This window comes from Paroedura picta, chromosome 3 (genome assembly GCF_049243985.1).
Source record: "Paroedura picta isolate Pp20150507F chromosome 3, Ppicta_v3.0, whole genome shotgun sequence".
NCBI classification, from domain to species: Eukaryota; Metazoa; Chordata; class Lepidosauria; order Squamata; family Gekkonidae; genus Paroedura; species Paroedura picta.
Genome location: NC_135371.1, coordinates 13,017,608 through 13,030,506, shown reverse-complemented (window position 1 = coordinate 13,030,506; position 12,899 = coordinate 13,017,608). Strand labels below are relative to the sequence as shown.

Below are 12,899 nucleotides of genomic sequence, written 5' to 3'. Positions count from 1 at the left end.
CCGTTACCCATGAAAATGCATTTCAGTTGTCCTGTTGCAGGAATACCGCAGCTGGCATACCTCACAAAGGCTCCTCCCTCTCTGTATCCCAAAGCCTGTTGAGTAAGTCCTGGGGAGATAAATAACACCAGTTTCTAACTCCCTCCATGAGTTCTAGGCAAGGGAACAGACACGCAAAGAGCCGAAGAGAAGCCACTGCTGGAGGAGTAAGAAAAAGGTGAGTGCTTTCTGAAAGGACTGTTTGCATTGAGTGGTAGGAAAGAGAAGAGGGGAGGGATTCTTTTCGGGGAGACTAAATCACAGCAGACTCTGCTCCAAGCAGGCAGACTGGTTCCCTCTGCTGAGTTCTGACTCTTTCCTTCATGGACATCAGTTCTTGTAGCATCTTGGTTAGCGACAACCACCTAGAGAGAATTGGTGCAGTGGGAGAGCTACCGTATTTGCCGCCGTATAAGACGACTGGACATATAAGACGACCCCCCCCTCAACATTTCCACTCAAAATATAGAGTTTGTTACATTACATTACAGTACTATGGGCCACTATGGGCAGCTATGTCTATCCCAACTGAAGTGCACCCGGCGTATAGGACGACCCCCCCACTTGGAGGCATGTTTTGCAGGGGGGGGGTGTCTTATACGGCAGCAAATACTGTCATTTTGATTCCCTCTTAAGATTTCTACGCATTTCTCATCTGACATTCTGTAAATAAATAAAACTGGAATCACCCCCTTAGATTCTGAAATGGTACAGTCATTCCAAGCCCCTCCGGATTCCACCTCTCCCCTGTATGGAATGTTTAGGCCAGACCAGGTCACTGTACTTTGGCCACATTGTGAGAAGAGAAGAATCACTGGAAAAGAGTAGGAAAAGAGGAAGACCCAACATGAGATAGATTGACTCACTCATGGAATCCTCCGCCCTCACTTTGCAAGACCAAACAAAGTGGTTCGAAATAGGTTATTTTGGAGGACATTTAATTGATAGGGTGGCCATAAGCTGGAAGTGACTTCAGAGACCTACACCAGACCCAAGAACAGATTTAAATGTGATGCTGGCTGAAGTAAACTCTTCTATGGGACTTCAGATTCACAACAGGGACAACAATGGGGTTGTTTTCCCTTTCTTGGATGTTTGTGGGGATTTTTTTTTTTGTTTGCTTCTGTGCACCTTCTTGGTTTTCTTTCCTGTGACTGAGGTGTTTTTGATGCCCGGTACAGGATTCTTCAGAGGGGACTTAGAAATCTCTACGTGGACGTGCCTGATCCAGAAACTGGTTCAGAATGCAGAAGCTGGGGTTCTCACAGGGACACCCAGGAGGGCCCATATCTGGCCTGTGCTCGAACAGCTGCACTGGTTACCAGTTAAATCCTGGTAATTACCTTTAAGGCCATACACGGTCTGGGCCCAGTGAATCTGAGAAACCACCTCTCTGCCTTTGCCCCGTCAAAGAGTACTATGCTAGGCAAACACCAACCAACTGCTGTTCCTAGAACGTGTGTTTCACCTCAACCAGGGTCAGTTCATTCTCTGTCCTGGCTCCCACCAGGTAAAATGGCCTCCCAGAAGAAATCCGGGCCCTGTCAGAGATAGCACAGTTCTGCGGGGTCAGCAAAATAGCACTCTTCTGACAAGCATTTGGTTGAGGTCAATTGGATTGACAGCATCTACCCAGCCATTCAGATATGCCCAGTAAACACATCATGGGGCAATTCCATATTGAGATCCGACCATCAGAACCAAGAGGAGAGAAAGCTGCAGTTGAGGGAGTTAAAGAGGAAACACCTCAGCTGCCACCTCACCAGCAGGACTGCAATAAGAAGACTTGGTTCTTATAGGCTGCTTTTCTCTACTCAAAAGAGTTTCAAATTGACTTCCCATCGCTTTCCCTTTCCTCTCCCAACAACAAACACCCTGTGAGGGAGGTGAGGCTGAGAGAGCCTTACTGAAGAAGAGTTAGTTCTTATATGCTGCTTTTCTCTACTCAAATGAGTCTCAAAGTGGCTTCCAATCGCTTTCCCTTTCCTCTCCCCACAACAGACACCTGTGAGGGAGGTAAGGCTGAAAGAGCCCTGAGATTACTGAAGAAGGAGAGTTGGTTCTTATATGCTGCTTTTCTCTACCTGAAGCGGCTTACATTCACCTTCCCTTTCCTCCCCCTCAACAGGCACCCTACGAGGCAGGTGAGGCTGAGAGAGCCCTGAGATTACTGAAAAAAAGTTGGTTCTTATATGCTGCTTTTCTCTACCCAAAGTAGTTTCAAAGTGGCTCACAATCGCCTTCCCTTTCATCTGCCCACAATAGACACCTTGTGAGGGAGGTGAGGCTGAGGGTCAGCGCAGCTCTATCAGTGCTGTGGTGAGCCCAAGGTCACCCAGCTGGCTGCAAGTGGGGGGAAATGGAATCAAACCCGGCTCACCAGATTAGAAGTCCGCACTCCTAACCATTTCACCCAGCTGGCTCTTTAAAATAATAATCTCATAAATAGCCTGTATTGTATTTGGGGGTAGGGGAGGCAGACCCAACAAGAAGATTGCTTTACTCAGTTAAAGAATCCACAGCCCCCATTTTAGAAGACACGTGCAATGTTGCTGCTAATACAGTATTTGGGTGGTCATTCGTTCATACAGTTGCCATAAGTTAGAAGCGACTCCAGAGCACTTAACAGACATACACAAGACCAAAGTCCTGATTCAAATATGATCCGAGTTAAAGGGAAAATTTGCTTCTTGGAACCACACTAGGGTTGTTTGCCCCCACGTGAATATATACAGGAAGAGGTTTCTTGATTCTTCACAATACTTTGGTGCTTCTGTGTACCTCCTGGCTTTTTTTCCTTGTCACTGAGGGGGTGTGGATGTCCAATAGGACTCTGCAGAGGGGACATAGAGATCTCTCAAATAACTACATTTTGTCCTTAACACCTAGGATGTTCACCAACACAAGTGTAGATATATCTGCCTCCCTATCAGATGTGGTAAATCCTAGTACCATATGTAGCACATTCTATGGGCCTCACATTTCCAGGGCCCCCATGGTCCTGTACAGTTAGGGGGCCTTCACACTGTGATTACTAGGGAGTCTCTATACTTCTGCAGCTTGCAGATGGTAAGAACAAAACAAAGTTGTCAATGGCTTCCAAATATCCCTGGGAAGGATGCCCTGCCACAAACCCTTAACTCTGGTGCAATGGTCCCTGCAAATCCCAAGATCAAGGCACATTTCTGTTCCTCAAACTCATATCTGGCCTTCAGAAAGAAGAGTAGGGTTAGCGAGGTAGAAATGCCCTGTTTTTTTTTCTTTTTAGTAGCTGCATCTATGATGCTTCCCTTTCAGGTGCGGCAATGACTGGTCACCTCCTCTGGTGGAGTTTCCTGGTCCTGTCCCTTCTGGGACCCAAGTCTTCTGCTGATGATGAAACGGTAGTGGTCACCAGCAGTGGCCCTATCCAGGGGAAGCATCTCCCAGCTGGCTCAGGAACAGTCACAGCCTATCTGGGCATCCCCTACGCAGAACCCCCTGTGGGGAAATTGCGTTTCCAGAAGCCTGTTCCCCATCAGCCATGGAGTCACATCCTGGATGCCACCAACTTTGGCAATTCATGCCCCCAAATAATAATTCCTGGGATGCCTGGGGCTGAAGTATTCAATCCCAACACGCCCCTTTCAGAGGACTGTCTCTTCCTCAATGTCTGGGTGCCTCATCCCCGTCCCTCAACACCAGCTGCTATCCTGGTCTGGATCCATGGTGGTGGGTTTTATCTTGGCACAGCTTCCCTGGCTATATATGATGGAGCATTCTTGGCTGCTACTGAAAATGTCCTTGTGGTCTCCATGAATTACCGCCTGGGAGCTCTTGGCTTCCTTTCATTACCACCAGCAGCCCCCGGAAACATGGGCCTTTGGGACCAGCAGCTGGCCCTCAGATGGGTGAGGGAGAATGCAGCTGCCTTCGGAGGAGACCCCACTCGGATAACCATTTTTGGCGAAAGTGCTGGAGGAGCGTCCATCAGCCATCACCTCCTCTCCCCGGGGAGTCAGCCACTCTTTGCCCGTGCTGTGCTGCAGAGTGGAACGGCCACCGCTCCCTGGGCCTGGGTGAGCCCTGAGGAGGCAAAGAGGAGGGCCTTGTCCCTGGCTGGAAAGATGGGCTGTACAGAGGGTGACAACACTGCCATAGTGAGCTGCTTGCAGGAAAAGAAAATGGAAGATTTTCAAACATACATGTTTCTCGTTGTGAATCCCAAGATTGTTCTGAACCTTCCCTTCGTACCGACAACAGATGGAGATTTCCTTCCTGATGACCCCCAGAAACTTGTGGAGTCCAGGCGCTTTCAGTCTAAGCCTATTATGATTGGCACCACCTCTGATGAAGGGTCCATCTTTGTCTACCTTGCTGCTCCTTCTTCACATAAATTCAATGAAAGCCTTTTGACCTGGGAAGAGCTCTTGATGCATCTGAACACAATACTACCCAATGCAACAGAAGACTTCATCCAGTCCATTGCTCTGACGTACAGCAAAGCAGAACCAGAGGGCCCAGCACAGAATCGTTCTGCCTTGTCCCAGGCCTGGGGTGATTACTTCTTTGTATGTCCCGCAAACAGAATTGCCACAGAGACTGCAAAGAATGGAATCCCTGTGTACGCTTACACCTTCACCCATCACACCAATGGCTCTTTCTGGCCGGAATGGGTGGGGGCAGCCCATGGATCTGAGATCCCATACCTTTTAGGAACTCTGACAGTATTACCAGGAACCAATGTTACACATACGAAGGCTGAGTTAGAGCTAATCACACAAATGATGCAATATTGGGCAGAGTTTGCCAGAAGCGGGTAAGAGAACCATTCAGTTATTTGTCTGAGAATCTTCTTATTAGTTAGTGCATTATTATCCTGCATTTCTTCCATGGGGCTTAAGTCAGCCTCCATTTTAATCTCCTAATTATATTGTAGGTGTTAGGGTAGCTGAGGATGACAGAGAGACTGTTTCATACCAGGGTCAGGATCTGAACATGGGTTTTCTGGATCCAGCACTCTAGCCATTACACCATGCTGGCTTTTATGCCATTTTGGGGGCAATTACATTTTCTTCTGCCTTTCGATATTAAATGTCCATGATAACTAGTGAAAGCATTACAACAATTACTAAGAAGAATGAAATAACAATCAGAAAGGCTTTTAGTTTTAAATCATATTCCAGAGCAGGGGTAGTCAAACAGCAGCCCTCCAGATCTCCATGGACTACAATTCCCATGAGCCCCTGCCAGCATTCACTGGCAGGGGCTCATGGGAACTGTTGTCCATGGACATCTGGAGGGCCGCAGTTTGACTGCCCCTGTTCCAGAGCAACAAAAAGCAAGTGTGTTATTAAAAACTTGGGGTAATAAAGTTGGATGAACTTGACACCGAAATGATATTGGAGCAGATATCTGGAACATATCTCTAAAGAAGGTATTCTACAATCGTGTCTTCCCCCCAGAAAAGGCTTTTGCTCTGTTTATTACCCACCTAATTTTGGGAGTCAGGATCACCCAAGTCACAATCTCTATAGGGGATTTTGAATGGCAGCCATATTAGTCTGCGGTGCCATTAACAAGACCCAGGATTTTGCATATGTTGACAGGGATGAAAGCTTTTCCCATTCTAATGTTAAATAACTACTGTGATTACAAATCTCAATGCAATATGTGGCAGGGACCATACCCAGGCATGTCTTTTACTAGCTGTTTTGTTTTTTAACACTGAAATCGTTGAGTTTCATTGAGACAAAAGTCATAAATGAATCAATAGATGACAACATATAATGTGTACCTTGTGCAGACCTCTGGTTTCATGGAAATCTGACTTCATTTTTGCTTCCTGTCCAGCAATCCCACCCCATCAAATGTCAGTGAGAAAACATGGCCGCTCTATGACCCTGAGGAGAAGAACTTCTTTCGCATCAGCACAGAGCCGCCTCAAGTCATGACGCCCTCCCCTGCTCGGCACTGTGCTTTGTGGAGCGCATACCTATCACAGGCATCGAGGCCAAGTGAGTTGAGGCCCTGAATGGGGGAGGGAGATCCAAAGCCACTCCCCAGGGTAGACATTCCCCCATAAATTGTCATTGGGTTGGAATCTTGGTGAGACTAGAAATGAAATCACATTATGGACATTCTGGAACTGCTTAGGGTAATAACTGAGCCCTTCCATTATAATTCCTGCACCCAAATTGGGCTGTGCCAGAAGTGTATCAGGGGAAGGTGCAGAAATAGTATTGGTTCCCTTTGTCTGCACCTTGACTAGGGATGAGCATGAACTCACAAAGCAAAATCTATGCTGAATTATGGTCAGTCCAGGGTCTGCGAAGCAATGTTCAGTGAGGCACGCGCTCCATGACCATTCTCCATCAGCTCATGAAATGGAGACGTTTTCCAGAAAGCTTGCTGTTGACTCCCTCAAATTCCCAGGAAATGGTGGGGGTGGAATTCTCTCCAGCTTTAAGAACATTATATGGGGCCCTCCAAAGCTAGACAAGCACTGCAAACTAGCAATCAGAGAGCTCCCATTCCGATTAACAGGCTCTGAAATCTATGGCGTATTCTGCACCCGCAGCTTCCGGCAGATTTTCCAAGCAGTTGAGCCGTTAAGCTTGATTACACAGTCTGTTCCTGCCTTCATGCACCCTTCTGTTTTATTCATTCTGCAACTACAACTCAAAGACATAGTTTTCTTACTTTAGGTGGATGCAGCACTTCTGACATGTGAGGGGTGGGATTTTTTTTTTAATTATGCAATTGCCCCATCATAGCTGCACAGTGGTGTCAACTAAGTGCCTTCCACTGAAGTCCTCCTGGTTCATTTCTCTAAATGAATAGGAATGGGAACACAAAGGATTGCAGGCAAACTAAAAGCTATCATCCTGAAACCGGCAAAATGTTTCTGAAACTGACTAGAGAGGCTGTGGAGCTCCCCTTCCGGTACTTGTGATGAGGCTTCTCACAGAGCTGCCAGAGGAGCACTTTTTCTCCATCATTTCTAGGTTTTTTCAGTGAACCGAGACTGGCGATAGTCCCATGTCATTGTTAGGCTCATGCCACTTTTTAAAAAGTTAATTAACATTTACTCAGGTGGCCCTCAGTCCAATCTGCACATAACTTGGGGAGCATGTGGGGGCTTTGAAGGGTGGAGTCGATGGCATCATACCCCACTGTCTCTCTTCTCGATAGACTCCATCCCCAGAAATCCAGGAGTTTCCCAACCTTGATTTTGCCACAAAGGGAAAACACACACCAACGATCCTATCCCTTGCTGGTGACAACAGGGGAACTGACAACACACGTTTCAGTGGTCACATGTTTGCTTCTGCTTTATCTAGTCTAATTCAGTGGGAGATTCATTTTCTCTGCTTTCTTTCCAGATCACCCTTCAGATACTTCTATTCCAGCCAATCCAGAAGGCAATGAGAAGCCAGAGATATGAATTAAGGAAAATGCATATGGATGGAGAAAGAGGATGTTATGAACTGGAAGTCTAAAGAAGCAATGGACAACAGAGGAAATATCAGTTTCAATTTTCATTCTTTTGTTTAGATTAGTTTCTACTGACTGATTTTAAAACATAAAATCCATTAAACACTTCCTCCCATCTTCTTCTCAGGAACAATCAAATCTACAGTCATTTTACTAAATTAATATCCTGAGCTGTCCTTTGGCTTCAGCATCCCTTAGTTTCATGCACATCTTTCCTTTGATTTGATGTGAAATTGAGGAGAAACTGAGGAAAGCAGATTTTAACAGACTTAAAGGCATGTTTGGTAGAATCCCATGGTCAGGAAGACTTAAAGAGATGGGAGTCCAAGAGGGCTGGGAGTTTCTTAAAAGTGAAATACTGAAGGCTCAATCACAAACAATTCCCTTGAGAAGAAAAGATGGAAGGAGCCTAAGGAAGCCAAGGTGGCTCCATAAGCAGTTGTCAAATAATTTGAAGAATAAAAAAGAGGAAATGGAAGGAAGGCCTTATTAGCAAGGATGAGTATAAATGAATAACCAATAATTGTAGGGGAGTGTTAGAAAAGCTAAAGCTACACTCCTTTGTCTGGCCCTGAAAGGGAGACCACTGGAGGTAGCAAGAGCTCCGAAATCAAAGGCACCTGTGAGCAAAAACTAGCCCTTACAATATCCACGTTAACCCTTCTGATGAAATTAGAGTTCTTAAGCAGCAAAAGGGTACAAATGAGGAATTGACTTAATAAAAGGAGGGAAGAAGGGTTTTTTTAAAAAAATGTATTTATTCATTTCTGAGACCAAAAGGAAAGTTCAAGGAGCTTCCAATCCAAAATGTGTCCTAAGAAACAGAAGCAGAGATGGGGACGAACAGGAAATAAAGACAAGTACATTGCAAAGAGTGTGTTCACTGCAGCCAACTGATTTATCAGGGCATAAAGGTTCATTGACCCATTTTAATGTTTAATCTGCTTAAACCACTTTTAATCAGATATGTTGTACTGTGGAATGCAAACACCATTAATAAATAATAAAATATACTTTTTCATTGGCATCCATAAGCAGTTGTCAAATAATTTGAAGAATAAAAAAGAGTCATTAGGAAATGGAAGGAAGGCCTTATTACCAAGGATGAGTATAAATGAATAACCAATAATTGTAGGGAGAGTGTTAGAAAAGCTAAAGCTCAGTATGACCTTAGGCTAGCAAGAAATGCTAAACATAGCAAAAAATGGTTCTTTGGTTATATTTCAAGCAAGAAAAAGAATAGGGACACCATAGGACCACTGCTAGGACAAGAAACTGAAATTATAACAGTTGATGATGAAGAGACGGTTGAACTGCTTAACTCCTATTTCTCCTCCCTCTTCTCTTGTGAGGGAAATAGTGTCAATGGGGCAAAAACGTAACATAACAGGGGAGATGGGAATGTTGGCCTAGGATCACTGTGGGGGCAATCCATAAACGCCTAGTTTCTTTAAATGAAACAAAGTCTTCTGGGCCAGATGAATTGCATCCAAGAGTACTAAAAGAACTTGCAGATGTCATCTCTGAACCTCTGTCTATTCTTTCTGACGCTTCTTGGAGAACAGGTGAGGGGCCAGATGATTGGAGGCGGGCAAATGTTGTTCCCTTCTTCAAGAAAGGGGGGGGGGAGGAGACCTTTGGGTCTCTCCAGTCATTGTCTGCATTATGTGAGGGGACCCTCACATGCATTTGATACAATGCATATTTTGAAGAGATGTCCAGGGATATAACAAGAGTTATCCTGGCATAAACCTTTGAGTCAGAGCTTGCTTCCTGGGAAGCATCAAGAGTCCATTCATTGGGCCCCTATATTTATATTAGTACCAAATAGGTGATGGGTGGGGGTATTGTAAAGAAGCCCTATCCAAAGAATAACCAGCCAAAGTAGGTAAGGGCCATGTGCATTCATGTTCATAAAATAAGACTAAAATCAATTCTGAAACCAGATAAGCTGATCCAACTGGAATTTACAAAATGTGTCCTGAAAAATTGACATTTGTAAGAGAATGGGATACTAAATGCTAGAGTGAGTGAGAAATCCAAGCTCTTTATTAAAACCTGGATGTAATATTAAACTTTATCCTAAATTCTAGCTAGACAGTTTCATGTCCCTGGCAATCTGAGTAATACAGTATTCTTGAGTTGTGTGTACAGTATGAAAGCATTCTACCTATACCCATCAGACACAACAAAGCATATTCTTACTAGCCTTTTGTCCCAATTATAATCCTTAGCCCCAGGGAGTCAAGATTCTCATGGAATAAGTAAACCCTGAAGATAATTGTCTGATGAGGATCAGTCGGTTTCTTTGCCTAGCAGCCTCAAGCCAGTAGAAGCTGAGCAAGCAGTTTGTGATTCATAGCTTGCTGTGGAAACACCTCCGGGTTTCATCCACCAGCCCTGACATGATGGTTAAAGAAAATAGAGTCCGGTAGCACCTTTAAGACCAACGAAGATTTATTCAAGGTGTGAGCTTTCGAATGCATGCACTCTTCCTCAGACTAATGAACAACCATCATAACAGTGGAGATATAAGGCAAATGATAATTCTGGTAAATTAGTAAACTGTGTCACAACATCCAAAGTAAGCCATATCATGCCATATGATAATTCTTTGCTAAAAAAGCCAGTCGGTTCCCTTGTTCCGTTGTAGTTCACATAAACATTGGAGAAATAAATCTGTCTGTTAGTAATTAATGGCTGATACTTTCCCAGTTGAATCTATCCCGATAGTTAAGGGTCAACCAGCTCACCAATCTCACCCAGGATCCCCAGGTCTGCAAGAACAATGCCCATGCAGGCACAAAGTGGGGCTACACTTGAGGCTAAAGTTGGCCTACCTCCAAGCTCAACATAGGCAGTCATTGACAAGGGAAGGAGGAATGTCACTGGAAAAGATGCAAAGCAGGTGTTGCAAGTGTAATGTCAGGCAGAACGCATAATAGTTATGGGGTAAGAGTTTTCCAGGGTGGCTTCGGCACCTTTCCCTTAGCCTGGATGCTGACCTGCTGCTGCAATATCTGTACTGCTTTTCAACAAACAGACCTTGGCCTTCTCAAACAAGTCTTGTATAATTTACAGACTCTGTTTATTAAACTCTACCATCCTTCCTCCCATAAGCAGCTCCAGTTATCTGCCTGACTTCATGTCTAGTGGCACCTGCCTGAAGCAAAACATCCCCACCACCACCATTACGTTATTCAATTAAACACAGGGTCCCTCCATGTACCCAATTGCTGCATTCCTCTGTCTAGCCCTGAAAGGGAGACCACTGGAAGTAGCAAGAGTTCCGAAATCACAGGCACCTGTGAGCCCAAACTAGGCCTTACAATATCCACGTTAACCCTTCCGATGGAATGAAGGTGCTTAAGCATCACAAGGGTACAAATGAGGAACTGACTTAATAAAAGGACTGAGGAAGTTAAAAAAATGTATTTATTCATGTCTGAGAACAAAGAGGAAAGCTCAAGGACCTTCCAATCCAAAATGTGTCCTAAGAAACAGGAGCAGAGATGGGGACAAACAGGAAAGACAAGTACATAGCAAGGAGTGTGTTCACTGCAGCCAACTGCTTTATCGGGGTATAAAGGTTCATGGACCCATTTTAATGTTTAATGTACTTAAACCACTTTTAATCAGATATGTTGTACTGTGGAATGCAAACACCATTAATAAATAATAAAATATACTTTTTAATTGGCATACATACCCATATGTTCCTCAAAGTAGGTGGGGGGGAATAAAACACTGGACCCCCCAAAAAATGAAATGTAGAAGGCCACAGTGAACCTCTACAAGTGTAGCAAGAAATGCCAAATACTCTCTTCCTAACCTGTTTCTAATCTGCCCTTCCTGGGTGTAAACTGCATGGAGCTTTTATTCCAACGCCAGGTCGATTCAGTCCCTGCCCTCTACACAGAATGCAATTTCCGTTTGGATTTGGGGCGATTTAAAATTTCCTTCTGCAGCAAGGGCAGAGTCTGCACTTACTTTGGCTTGCCAGTGCCTTCCCCAGTCATTACCGTTTACCCCCCAGCAAGCTGGGTACTCATTTTACCGACCTCGGAAGGATGGAAGGCTGAGTCAACCTTGAGCCGGCTGCTGGGATTGAACTCCCAGCCTCATGGGCAGACAGCATTTCTGCTGCCTTACCACTCTGCGCCACAAGAGGCTCTTAATACATAGATAATTACATTTGCTGGACACTGGATCTTCAGGGAGGATATTCTACAACTGGGGCTTCCTCTCAGAAAAGTCCTTTGCTCTGGTCATTGTTTGCCTAATGTTAGAAGACAAGGTCGCCAAAGTCACCACCTCTATGGAGGACTTTAAATGGCAGCTCTATCAGTTTGTGGTGCCATTTACAAGGCCCGGGTTCTTGGTTATATGTTGACAGGGATGAAAGCTTTTCCAACTCCCACTAATGTTAATTCACTACTCTGATTACAAATGGGAATGCAATATGAAGCAGGGGCCTTACCAAAGTACGTCTTTTACTAGCTTTGTTTTTTAATACTGTAACCCTTGAGTTTCATTGAGACACGTAAAGTAGTAAAGGTAAAGGTAAAGAGCCTCTTGTGGCGCAGAGTGGTAAGGCAGCTGTCTGAAAGCTCTGCCCATGAGGCTGGGAGTTCGATCCCAGCAGCCAGCTCAAGGTTGACTCAGCCTTCCATCCTTCCGAGGTCGGTAAAATGAGGACCCAGATTGCTGGGGGGTAAACGGTAATGACTGGGGAAGGCACTGGCAAACCACCCCGTATTGAGTCTGCCATGAAAACGCTAGAGGGCGTCACCCCAAGGGTCAGACATGACTCGGTGCTTGCACAGGGGATACCTTACCTTAAAGTAGTAAATGAATAAATTGCTAATAGCCATTAGACTTACCCTCCATGAATCTCCCTCTAATCCACTTTTAAAATTGCTTAGTCCTTCGACCATCACTACATCCACTGGCAGCAAATTGCACATGTTAATCACTCTGTGTGTTAAGCGGTATTTCCATCACATACAGAATTGCACCAGAAAATAAAATTAAACATTTTAAGTGCTGTGCAGAAAGGGGCTAATTCTCAATAGCATCCACTGAGTTCTGTGGGAGAAAAGTTAATAGGATGAGGATACAGTTGAAAGGAGGTAAGTCTGACCTTCATCTTCTGTGATGGGAGTTCACCAGGGGCAGGTTTTATTTCTTCTGCAATGTTCCCTTGTGCATATAAATGAATGGCAGTCAGTCATTCATGGGGAAAAGTGCAGTTCTGTACTTAAAAGCCATGTTGCAGTAGGACACAACCACCTGACATTCTGCCAGCAGGTAACCCAGTCCCCTTGATGGACTCTCATATCTGCAGAACTCAGGTGTTTTTCTGTGCTTCCTCAGAATGGAAA

The 12,899-nt window shown here is 44.8% G+C and overlaps 1 protein-coding gene across 2 annotated transcripts in view; it reads left to right on the top strand.

Moving 5' to 3' along the window:
* The first annotated feature begins 23 nt into the window (after positions 1-23).
* LOC143831581 (cholinesterase-like) overlaps positions 24-12,899 on the top strand; it is a 32,339-nt gene continuing 19,463 nt past the window's right edge. Inside the window, exons 1-4 of one of the 2 annotated variants that reach the window (XM_077324671.1) lie at positions 31-217; positions 3,337-4,837; positions 5,872-6,035; positions 7,404-8,542. In XM_077324671.1, the coding sequence (XP_077180786.1) occupies positions 3,345-4,837; positions 5,872-6,035; positions 7,404-7,465 (1,719 nt within the window). In that variant the 5' untranslated portion in view covers positions 31-217; positions 3,337-3,344 and the 3' untranslated portion in view covers positions 7,466-8,542. Of the gene's footprint in view, positions 218-3,336; positions 4,838-5,871; positions 6,036-7,403; positions 8,543-12,899 lie in introns of those variants that run through there. The other variant, XM_077324672.1, reaches the window with a different exon arrangement.